The sequence below is a fragment of the Vanessa atalanta genome, chromosome 5 (genome assembly GCF_905147765.1).
Source record: "Vanessa atalanta chromosome 5, ilVanAtal1.2, whole genome shotgun sequence".
NCBI lineage: Eukaryota > Metazoa > Arthropoda > Insecta > Lepidoptera > Nymphalidae > Vanessa > Vanessa atalanta.
Window position 1 is genome coordinate 6,948,189 of NC_061875.1, and position 13,220 is coordinate 6,961,408.

General features: G+C 29.3%; 1 protein-coding gene across 1 annotated transcript; it reads right to left on the reverse strand.

The window, feature by feature from the left end:
• Window positions 1-2,194: 2,194 nt before the first annotated feature.
• On the reverse strand, window positions 2,195-5,359 carry LOC125064001 (endocuticle structural glycoprotein SgAbd-2-like). The gene is made up of 4 exons (XM_047670764.1): window positions 5,281-5,359; window positions 4,173-4,315; window positions 2,799-2,953; window positions 2,195-2,456 (listed from the first exon to the last, which is right to left on the reverse strand). The coding sequence occupies exons 1-4, from the start codon at window positions 5,287-5,289 to the stop codon at window positions 2,335-2,337; spliced, it is 429 nt and encodes a 142-aa protein (XP_047526720.1). The 5' UTR covers window positions 5,290-5,359; the 3' UTR covers window positions 2,195-2,334.
• Between the last annotated feature and the right edge of the window lie 7,861 nt (window positions 5,360-13,220).

Below are 13,220 nucleotides of genomic sequence, written 5' to 3' on the forward strand. Positions count from 1 at the left end.
CGATTATGCAATTATTATTATTAAATAATGCAAAAGGAATATGCTCCATACCTTCTCCTCGAAGGGAGAGGAGGCCTTAGCAGTGGGAAATTTACAGGCTGTTAATGTAATGCCATTTCAGGGCTTTAAACACTAATTAGACGATATAATGTAGGTACTTAGCTTTTGTCACTTTGTGTGACAAATGACAATATTTGTATTTTTTGACTAGATAATTATGTTTTTGTATAATTATAAAGCAATGTTCTATATTAAAATATTTTACAAAATCTTCTAATAAATAGTAAAAATATAAAATTACGTACGCGTGTACATATACGAACATCTTGCACTCTAACATCGAAAACGAAAATTTAAATAACATATGGATGCAAATTAGCAAAGCAAACAGCAGTACATTTCTGTGAGAATTCGCCTCGCATGTCACTCATGAAATGTTGACAACTGACTTACGGTAATATGCCATTTTGATATACGTATCCTATAAATTTTATAATTATTATTAGACCAGTCATTAATTAAATTTGTAAATGCAAATGAACCGAGAAGGCTGATTTTAGGATATACTGGAGGAGGGGCTGCGAAAAGCTTTACTTGAAATTGTCGGCTTCTTATATGCGTTTACCGCCATCTTGATCAAAACAACCATCTACAATAACTCGGCTGTGCGTTATGACACGAGAATTATGGAAAGATACTTTGAGATATCGAGAGTGAAACTGTAAAATCAAGTACGTACTGCGTACGCAGTTACGACGTTTTTTGCTGTTTTCATCTTTTTCACGGTATATATTTAAAAAAAAATATCTATTACAAAATTTGTAGAGCATGCTATAAAATTATATGTTTTATATCATATTCAATAGTTTCATATTTATATTCTACGTTTCGATGGTTCTGGTTCACATTCTTGTTCTTCGACACGCTTATCGAGCCGTGTTGATTCTTAAACCACATTGAGCGATTCTTCAATAGTCGAAGATCCGTCATCATCCTCATCGAGCTAAAAATTAATTCAACTTTTTTTTCAAGATGGCGATGAACGCACGTTGGAAATCGAAGTCGACAATTTCAAGTTAAGCTATTCTCCCTTAGCCCTCCTACAACATATCCAAAAATCAGCCATTTGGATAAATGAAACAGTAACAGTTTTGTACATAATGACTGAACTATATAGTCAATGTCGCATATCTCATTAACATTTCACGCTCGTGTTCTGCAGTGAGTTTCAAGTTACTTCTTATACTATGCCTATACAGAATATTAACCATTCCTTACATCACCAATGCGCCACCAACCTTGGGAACTAAGATGTTACGTCACTTGTGCCTGTAGTTACACTGGCTCACTCACCCTTCAAACCGTAACACAACAATACTGAGTACTGCTGTTTGGCGGTAGAATATCTGATGAGTTGGTGGTACCTACTCAGACGGGCTTGCACAAAGCCCTACCACCAAGTAAAGTAAAGTAATGTTTTGTTGCCGTGGTTGAAATCAGTCAGGATTTTATTCTTTTCGATTTTTTCGTTGAATAAAGATATGCTATTAAGTAGCACACTATAGCATTGCTCTTTATTCACGAATGTGATGCAGCTTCGGACTATTCTCTATTATTCTTATGCACTGAGTAGGTACATACGAGCACATTATATTTTAAATAATTATTATGCATGTCTCATAATCATTTGCTGTGTTTCTTATTTTTGAATAAACTTTAAACATATTTGTCAGAATTTTGTCGAATTTTAATTTAAATAGAATATTCAATTTTATATAAGACTTTGTACATTTTTTAAACTATTTTGCCATATTTTTAGTGTTAATCAGACAGCAGTTTTATATCATGCATGTTCACAAACAAATGTAAACAAAGTATGTTAAAGTTATTTAAACTGTCCAAATTTCAGTACATCATAAATATTATATTTAAAGAAAGCGAAGTCATACACTAAGTACTCTTTGTAACTCCCATTGTCTCTAGTTTAACGTTCAAAATATATTTTATATTATTTGCCTCATTAACGTTTACGGTTAAAGTGAGAAGTTATATAAAATCAGGACCAATCCAACTCTCCAGCTTTATGATATAAAAATGAGGCAGTACATAAGTAAATGTATATCATGTTATCGTTTAAGTTTTGACAGGGAATATAGTTAAAATGCATTCATTTAAATTTTTAATTTATTCTCGTTCTTATAAAATTAAAATACATCACAGTAGCATTTATTCTTATAACTAGAAGATCGTTGAGTTGTTAGGTATTTTCCAAGAGCCATTAGATCAGTGAGTCTTGAGTTCGCTTGGGTAGTTTATTGGGGAGGATCGGGGAAATTAACCACGGAAACCTTGTTGGTATTGGTTTTGGGGACTAGATGCTATCAATTGAAGGGAGCGGAGGATCGACTCAGGAATGGGAGGAGGGGTAGGCAAATGAGCACCTTCAGCACGGAATCCTGTAAAAAATATTAAAATAAATTTAAATTGTATACGAAAAGTAATATATGAATATTAATAAAATTGTTCCTTGACTAATTGACGAGGAAGTCTAAGCTGTTATAGGTACATATATAGTTATCTTTTAACGAAGAAGGGTTAATAAATGAATAACAATTAGCAATAATGAGACGAGGGCTTATTGAAGAGGGTTACTTATTCATCGAGAGGATAGCAATTGAAAATGATAGAAATACTACGTGTACATTTTTTTCTGATGGTGCTAGTTGTAAAGTAATCTTATTACAATATCGATGCACATGTGCATGATTAAATAAAATAAAAAATAAATCTTAATTCACCGTTCTCGTCAGCGATGTAGTTCACTGTAATTGGGACACCTTCAGGTGAGGTGTAGGAGAATGAACCTTGAGCGACCTGTGCCTCGGCATCTTTAATTCCAGCATTCTTCAGGTAACCTTGTTCTTGTGCAGCAATACCGTTGCCAGTTTCATAGCTGCAGATTTATTGTATAAACATATTATATTATGTATAAATAATATGATGTTCAATTAAATTATAAGTATTAGTTAGTTTAGTAGAATTGTATATTTTTATTTTATTTTTTGATAAAAAATAAAGATTGTTAAAAAGTGAAAACTCAAATTTTGTTTATATTTCGTTCATGCAAAACTTTTATGGTCAAAACAATATTTTATCGCTGCATCCAAGTGAATGATGTTTATATTTCTGGAATTGATAACGATCATTACTTAACCTTATAAAGACTCAAAGTGAGTACCGACTCATAAAACAGTGTCATATATAACTTAGATAGATTAAGTAAACAAAATATTAAATGAAATATTAAAATATATCATACAATCATTTAAAAAGTAATTAATTTTAAGAATATTTTTATAAATCATAGTAAACGATTTCTCTGATTCGGCAATCGTTTGTAAATCACACATGTATTATAAACGTGACTTGGATGAACAAATATAATTTACGAGTGGATTTAGTGAACTGCACAGTAGGTTAAAATAATAAAATTACGTATGTCATTTTGTTTGTCTCTTTTAAAATATGTGGTACAGTTTTGTCATCCATGAATAGATATTCTTATTTATATGGGCATCTCATGAATGATTGTTCTAGTTTTCACATTTATGATATCTCAATAAATTATGCAAGAATAGTAAACATATATTTACATATGAAATGACACTAAATAGCAACGACGCATCTGAGTCAATTACGTAATGAGGGCTTGGCTCTTAGGCTGAGACGGTCTCACAGGTAACTCCCACAAATTTAACGTTTAATATACTTGACACTAGAGGAATGCCCATTTATGATCTGCCTTTTAGTGTATTATTTCACAACAATGGCGACTTTTGGCATAAAATAGAGAGTTTTGATATTAGTTCAAATTTACACTTTGGTTTGTATAACAAGACAACTTACGATAACTAGGAACGGAGAAAACGATCTTTTTTTGCTTGTGCGTAAGAATACGTCACAGTAACTATCGAAGAGTAAAAGTTTCATTCATAATTTAAAAAAAAATCTAAAAAATGTGCAATAATTACCTACATTCATATATTAATAAATACATACTTATTTTACTATGTATGTTTAGATGTACTTGGTTGAAAATATTGTTCTATCCTAAATATATATATAATAAATAAAAAATAAATAAATAAATATAGGTTTTCAAAAAGCTTCACCTGTATTGGTAGGATCCATCAGGATTGATCTCCTGATTCTGTCTGATGATCGGGATCACTTGATTCTGATACTGAGGCTGTGTTTGATATTGGAACTGCGGGGCCGCGTAGGTCATTGCCACAAGGGCGGTTAGAACGACGAACTGCAAAAATAAAATAGTTATATTATATAATTTACTATTATTTGTCGGACTCAAAACATACGTTTTTGTAAATTGAAGAATTGTGACGTAAACCTTTCAAGGTTTATAATATTCATTCTGCAAAATTTATATAAATCAAGTAAAAAAAAATCCTACTAAATTCATAAAAATATGGAAAAATGTACGTAAAATTTAAAAGTACGTACTATAAAAGAGATTAATAATTATTACTATTATCGTTTACTATGTTTGATCTTTCAATTATGATGGTTACATGTTATATTATCACGTAATTATGAACACATGCGAACGTGTTTGATCGTTATTCTATACAAAATCATATGAGTGATATTGTTTGTTTAATTTTCCTAATCACGAAATATTCCCTAGTTATATGAATATTATTATTTATTTTATTTATAAAAGTTAATAAAATATACATCAGAGAGATATATGACAAACGATATATGACGAAATAAGGAATTCAGAAATAAATCGGTATTAATATATATAGATTATAATATAATGAATTATAATAGATATATTTTGACTTTAAAATTTGTTATATTTACTATAAAATATTATTACAATAAATACAAAATTAATATAAATCTCGATATATTTCTGCGATTATTGCTAATTTTTTGTAACTTTAGTAGCTTTCTTTTTTTTATTTAATAGAAATATGTTTCAAAAAACTTTAATGTTGTCTTAGATTTTCGCGATTATTACACATTGAAATAAAACTAGTTTTTAACGGATTTAATCGCGTATATTAATTATTTTAACATCCCGACGTTTCGAGCACTTTGCAGTGTTCGTGGTCACGGGCAGACTGTCTGCCAGTCTGCCCGTGACCACTGACTGTCTGGCAGTTTTATTTCAAAAAACTTTAGTTTAAATTTGCACAAAGGATTACCTAATGTTCATATAGCTATGTGAATATTAACTAGTCTTTAACTCACCGATTTCATTTTTGTTTTTATGATTAATTAAATAAGGAAGTGATGTGGTGATCCTCGGTAGATGTGTAAGGCTGGAATGATTTTTCAGATCGACGCAGCTGCTTTTATACGAGACAGCGTCAGTGCAGTGCGTGAAATTGGAGTATAGCGATTCGAAGGCGTAAGCGCGAAACGTAAACACATCAAAGATCGACCCGCCAGCATCTCTTCAATCTCTTCATATTTCATTCTCTGTAATATTAAGATTACTAAAATTAATTCTTCCTGATATATTTTTTAAATAAAGAACGTAGGTTTTTAATAAGAGTTTTAAATAAGTTAATCATAAATAACACGTGGGCTACAATGATAACATCGAAGTCTGTAATTAGAAGCGAAAAATAATCGTACGACATTTTCGTTGCTATTAAAAATATTAAAAACATTGATTCCTGCATTTTTTTCAAATAAAAGTTAATCAATAAAGTTAGTCTCTTAATTTAAGGCAATTGAAACAAAATGGATTTGAACAGAAAAGGATCTAATTTAAAAAAAAAATAATTACATTAGATCCATTCTAATTAAAAGTTTCCCTATATATTTCTTAAATACATTGGAATTCAATAAATTTCTATCATAAAGGCTCATCTCGTCTGACGCTAGAACCAAAATAAGATACTTTTTCCATAACGTCATTTTAATGCAAAAACTATTCCAATACTTTATTTAATTACTTCCTCGTCACTAAAGACGTTTAACAACAAAGCCTTATATTTATAAATTACCTTCGATAGCCATTTCAACGTACCGCATGCCCAATTAAAAGGGACTGCATAAATTATTTATTATCTTTTAATGATAAAATATTTGTAAGTTCTTAAAGAGTTATCGATATCTGGAATGATAAGTTCTGCATATAAATCGATATTTTCCATTTTTATTTTTAATAATATAAGTTTAATGATTGATTGAATCGATTTTTTTTAATATCCCATATAAAATTATAACAGATTGCCAATTTTTAAAGTTCTTTGTTAGAATTTTGTAAGTTTATTATACAATAAAAGATGACTTGTTGACTTGACTACATATTTAGAAAAATAGGAACGAATGAGTTTCTCTTTTTTTTTAATTTGAAATTTCAACACGTTGGTAGCTTATAATTCGACTTCATTCTGAAACGTCCAAAAGTCCCTTAAGAATGAATGAAAAGTATGTTTATTTCAATTTAATAGTACTACGTGTTATTTACATGTATGTTTTTTATAAATGATTTTTGACCAAAATCTTTTCGATTTCACTTTATCCGGGACGAGACTCTAAATGACCTTAATAATAGCGTACATTGCAAAACGAATATATCGTCTACATGTTTAACTTTACTGACCTGAGTGTTGAAAGATCTGTTAAGGAGATTTTAATATAATAAATACTCCTTGGTGTATTCTATTTTTTATTTATATGTAATAAAGAATTTTAAGGATTGCTCAAACAACAGATAGATAAATAATAAATTATTATTAATTTTTCATATGGAGATTGCTCTCTTAGTTATAAAGTTGCCTATTGTAAGTACATAACATTCATTCATTACTGTTTTAAAATGGAGTTTTATGTTTTATTTTAAGAAAGCGCAATTATGTCGTATTATATGATATGTATATTATTAATATAATATATTATGTCGTAACTAAATATTTTACCATTATATATATATATATATATATATCTATATATATATATATTTGTATCTGTAATTGTAATCATTTTAACTTTTGATTATATTAGAAATATAACTTTAAAGGTTGAATAAAGTACGTAACAGTTGAAGCTTTCTTTATTGAAGTTTTATAAAGACTAAATACACCTCGCGGGTTAATGGCACTAATAGCGTAAACAATCAAATAACCCATCACATACAAGGCAAGTCTGGCAGCGGTTAATTTAATGATTCGCTTCAAGCCTTCACAACGAGCCGATTACAATAAATTCACATTATACAGCAACATGATATTTTCGATCGTTTATTCGTAAAGGCCAAAATATATGATAATAGAATATTCAATTAACTCAATTATAATATAATTCATTTAAATTTTTATTTAAATTCATTATTTTTTATTTTGCATTTGGAGTTTGGCAAATGGGCCACCTGATAGTTATTGGTCACGACCAAACTTAAAAATTGGAAAATGCACCACCAACCTTGGGAACGAATATGTATGTCCCTTGCTTTAGTTTTGTGTACTAGTCATCAAGTCATACTAGCTTACTCACCCTTCAAACCGGAACACAACAATACCAAATATTACTGCTTGACGATAGAATATACAATATGGGTTCCTACTTAGACGGGCTTACACAAAGCCGAATAGAAATAACCAGAGTAAAATATTAAAACATTAGAACAAAAAGTATTTACTAAATCCATCGCCTAATTATGATAGCTTTAAATTAAGTTGTCAATGCTTCTTAGTGAACAATATTATAACAATTCTCTCATTATATGTTATATTCAATTTAGCAGTGTTATATACCTACCGGTATGAAAGGTAAATGAGTGTAATTATGGACAAATCGAGTCTCACGTGTATTAGCCATTATACAGCTAATTTCCACGAGCAGAAGTGACAACAGATAGTTTTCCCGTTTGCTTAATTATATCGATTTTATTGCTTTTCATAAAAATGTAACACCGATGCATGAAATTTAAACACATTAGGAATTACATCGCATTATAGCACATTATATTTTTTAAATAATTTTTTATCTTAGACATTTTGTTTTAAGAATGATAAATGTTTAACTATTTATGATATAACATTTAAATGATAGATCGTGACGATAGCCTATTGCTAACCTAGCATTTAGCTATCAAAATACTCTTGATGGATTTCTGACGTTGAAATGTAGGTAAGTTAATTTTTATCTTTGTTTCATTCACAAATATTTCTTACTAAAAAAAAAAAAAACAAAAATTGCATTTTGTAAACAAATCTAGAAAGTCGATTTTTATTTGACTGTAGAATATGTTATAAAGTTTTAAATAACAATATTATTCAAATCTAAACTAAAAATCAAAACTGCTGTTAAATCTGACCAATGTTTGCTCTACATACAACATCGCATATCAATCATTTTTTATATAACTTTATAATAAATATAAAATGCCGCAATGCCTTGGTGGTCAGAACGCGTGCCTCTTAACCGATGATTGTGGGTTCAAGCCCAGGCTACTTTCAAGTTACGTAATTATTTTATGTCTATAATTCATCTTGTACTTGGCGGTATTACTTCATAATTACTAATAATTTTTAATTTTTCTGTCATATTATTGAATCAAAATAATCAGCAAATACCATGTATCAAAAGCCTATTGTTAAATATATAATTGGTCGATCAAGCGTTCAGTAATAACTCAAGATATATTCACTAGAAATAAATGGTTTTATATTTAGTCTAGTAAGCTTTACCATGACCTTTATAATTTACACTTCATTTTTGGCCTTTATAAATCATTTTTTAACTATATTCAATATGTTGGAGCAAAAAATTAGATTCGGAACAGTCAGTCAATATAATTTATTAATTTATTTGTATTTCTAATGTAACAAGGTATAAATATGATACATGTCTGGAACTATTGATTGACCTTATTTAAAAAAAAAATTTAAACTAAAGATCAATATCGGGTAGGGCTTTGTACAAATCCGTCTGGGTAGCTACCTACCACTCATCATATATTCTACCGCCAAACAGCAGTACGTAGTATTGTTGTATTCCGTTGGGTGAGTAAAACAGTAATGTAAAGTAAAGTAGTGGTGAATATTCTTTACAGTGCCAATTTGGGGCTGGTAGTGACCAATAAACATCAGGTAGCCAATTTGTATGTCTTAATTTTTGTTGCACGAAGTTTAATTTGTGAAATCTAGTCTATGAGATGACGACTTACGCTGATGTGCCATCCAGAAGAACCTCGATATACCAAGTTTCATCGAAAATAAAAATAATGTACATTTCGACATACTCCACGTCTAAGAGTATAAATATCTAATTAATATACATAAATCGCGAAATATAAACTTATGACAACTCTTTAATAAAAGGTAACTTTAATTAACATTTACGAGATTTAGTCGTAAATAATTCTGATGTAGCTAATAAGAAATTATGTGTGTATGCTTGAGACATAGCATGCTAGTACACGGATCCAATAACATACTTTCTAGACCATAGAATATTTGATATACTCAAATCAAAATTAATACGTACTTAAACTCAAACTCAGCAATACTTTGTATTGCTGTATTCCGCTTTGAAAGCTAGTCAGCCAGTGTCACACGCTCAAGGGACATGTCATCTTACTTTCCTTGGTTAGTGGTGCATTTCCGATCAAGAGGCCCATTTGCCCGTCCACCTAAAAATACTATAAAAATAAAAAAGCAAACTCAGTGTTTAAATACTGCTTCTTCATTAATAAAAATATAAATTATTCAGGGATATAAATAATTAATAGACAATATCTAAACTTATGGAAAAAAATCTCGTATATCATAATGTACTACAGGAGGGCTGGTTCACTTTTCGCCCAGACAAATAAATTTGCGATTCAACGGGGAAAAGCTGCTAGTTACGTCAACACTCCACCCAATGTCAATTTGTAATACTTTTACATGTATTGTATGTATTAAATATTTGTAAATTGTGATTTATAGTTTTCTATCACCAATTTTAAAACTTATAGTCCATTTTTATGGTGGTTTGACCCTTGGTCTTTCAACACGGCTTTGTTTCTATATAACAAGCAGATATTATGTGTAGGTAATTTCATGCTGACAGAGTCAAGTGTGTAACGCGATAAGTGAAACTTATATAAGTTGAAGCTCATATATTACATGATGCTATAATAGAAAATTTACTTTTTTATAAAAGATAGTTTAAAGAAAAAAACATTTATAATTATTATACGTACTATATATCAAGATGTTTTTAAAACATTTATATATAGTGTTTTTGCGGGTACCTACGAAGACGGGTAAAATAAACTAGTTATTGCTAAAATAAATTCTGGTAATTTTAGAATTAAAAATTACACATAGAGAATTTTAAAACAATTATTTTAATATGTAAAACTTTGAACTAAATTGCAATGTATTTTAACTTATACAATTTAAAATTATAATATGTAAAATATTTGTTTTTTTATTATGACTTAAATACCAATAAACTAATTAGAGTAATTTGTAACAATTCACAATGTTTATAAAAGGACAGATATATTAAACGCCACTTTATATCTTAAGACTCGTCTATTATATTATATTATATTTACTGATTAAATAATCTTGGAGATTCATACTTATTTTTACCAAATCTTCATTTAAAATTTAATTCCAAAAGATTACTCGATTTACTGAAATAGCCTTATAATACCAAATATGACTATCAGATTCGATATTACAATTACAAAATAACGGAGATATACAATAAAAATATATTCTTTATAGTCGGTCTCTGATATGTCAATAAATTTTCAATACCAAGTATACACCGAAAGTGTATAGTCACATATGACATTTACCAGCTATATCGAATGTCAAAATATTTGCGTGCAAGAATCAGTTTAAGATTGATGAGTTTCTGTATATTATGTATGCGGACCGATCGACATCTTCCTATAATTGACTTATAATAATAATTGACCCCATTAGTGTTCGCTGTTGCAAGCAATAGAGATAATTAGGAACTTGGATGAATACAAATTTTAATCAAAATAATGATTTAACTATTATGCATTTTGTAATATTAATTTTTTAAACGTCTCAGGAGAGAGTCGAATCGGACTGCACCTACTACAGTATGTGAATGTATGTACGCGTGGGAAAATTCAAAAGGACGGGCTCTAAAGTTAATTAATTATTTAATCAGTAAAATCAAATTTAAATTCTAGAAAGGCATCGCACCGTTTTTTAAAAACAAAGAGATTTTTATACAAAATCTACTGTAATAAAAAAACTAATTGAGCTATTTCAATTTTCTAATGCGTTGTTTGTCATTTTAACATGTTTAACGACTTCGAGTAAAGTGAGGTTATGCAACTAATCAAAGTACAATATGGGTTGAAAACAACTAATCTTTTAAAATTGAGTAAACTGCTTAAAAACAGACAAATTCAATATCATATCCGCGTTTATATTATTGGTATATAGGTGGTTATTGGTGGAGGGTGGTAGATAAGTGGATGAATGCATCACGGATATTAGTAATTGCTTGACACTGCTGTAAACAAAGGAAGGTTAAATTTTTGAATAGATCGGGAAATAATTACACAGAAATATTAACACCATCAGTGACTAATAATATTTTTCTGTTGTCAATTACAAAAACAAGCAACAACTATAAATATTATTGTCTCTTAAACGATGCAGGCTCGTAAAACTGACTACTTATGACATTTCAATTTTATTTATACAGTTTCTTCTTCAATATGTTCCTATATATAATAACACGTAGGCTTATTAACTTCTCGTAAGAGAAGCCTCAAAACTCATTCGCTAATGAGTCGCCAATTATATTTTTAATAATATAATAAGTATTACGAAAACCAATAAAAGATTAATGTATATTTTGAATAACAAAATATTAATGCATGGTGGGACAGATCTTGTAAAGGCGTCTCGAACGGACTTCTTAAATATATGTATGTAAGGTGCTCTATATCATGTATTCTCACAGGGCCAAGTAAAAGCGGAAAGAAAGTTTGACGGAAGATTGTGATTAATCATCATCGTCATCAAAATTAATCCAATCACAGTTGACTGCTGGATATAGGACTCTCCCTAGATGTAGAAAAGCTCCAAATACCAATTTAGTCTTCAGTCGAAGCCGTCGAAAGATATCGTACCTTATTCAATCGGATGATTTCATTATAGAAACAATTCGCTCCAATTGTCATGCGTCCCTAACATACGTGGTGAATTTAAAAGGCTATTCAGTACTTCCGTGATCATATTACAAATTTCATTTGTCAAAGGTGCGTCGAGTTTACCCCACTACATAGTATGCTGATTTACCTTGAATTTGACAGATCACAATACTATTAATTGCTGATAAATGAACGAGTAGGATGGGTATCTAGAAATATTAATGAATATTTTATGCATATAACTATACTCATAACAATAAATAAATGATATGTATGGTCTTAATTAAGGGTCAAATCTTTAGCACCACGTAGCTATTGAAATACAAGTATAACACAACAATACTTATTGTATATATAATATGTGAGTAAAAGTAGTATCATCAAAATTTTATTGAAGATAAATAAAAAAGATATAAGAATATAAAAATTGGCAAGAGTTTTAAAAACTGTTTTCTTTTAAAAATTCTTATAATACGCAGAGTAATATTTCTATAATACTTACTTATCGTGATTTTATTGTATGTATTTATTTGCTAATAAAACTATCCTTAAAATTCATATTATTTACAAGACAAGTGCAAATACAAGAGAGGGGCTAACTACCGTGAATCTATGACGGGTCCAGTATGAACGTGTTTCAATATAGCGTGCTTAACGATACAAAATTGAGATTCTATTTATTTTACTATCTTAATAATAATCTTTTATTGCTTGTATAAACAGAACTAAAATTATACCTCGAAATACTCACACGCTTCAAGATAAAGCTAAATAACTGAACTCTGGTAAATTACCTAAGATATATTTTAAATCAACTTCTAATGCGTAGATTAATAACTCACGCAGGTGATATGATATAAATTTTCATTAGATTTACAAAACTCTGTATGCACACAGCTTTATGACGCATCATTATAAGATATTATTGTTTATTGAATAATGAATCAAGGCAATAACAGTTTCTAGCAAACTACAGAATTTCAAAGGTTACGCATTCTTTACTGATCCGTGCAATATACAATTTGCGGTGATCGAT

Bases quoted from the DNA above. Each gene is read 5' to 3' on its own strand.
- LOC125064001 (XM_047670764.1), bottom strand. The intron at 2,954-4,172 runs GTGAAGCTTTTT...ATAAATCTGCAG, and splicing joins GATGGATCCTACCAATACAG to CTATGAAACTGGCAACGGTA. The intron at 2,457-2,798 runs GTGAATTAAGAT...TATTTTTTACAG, and splicing joins CTACATCGCTGACGAGAACG to GATTCCGTGCTGAAGGTGCT.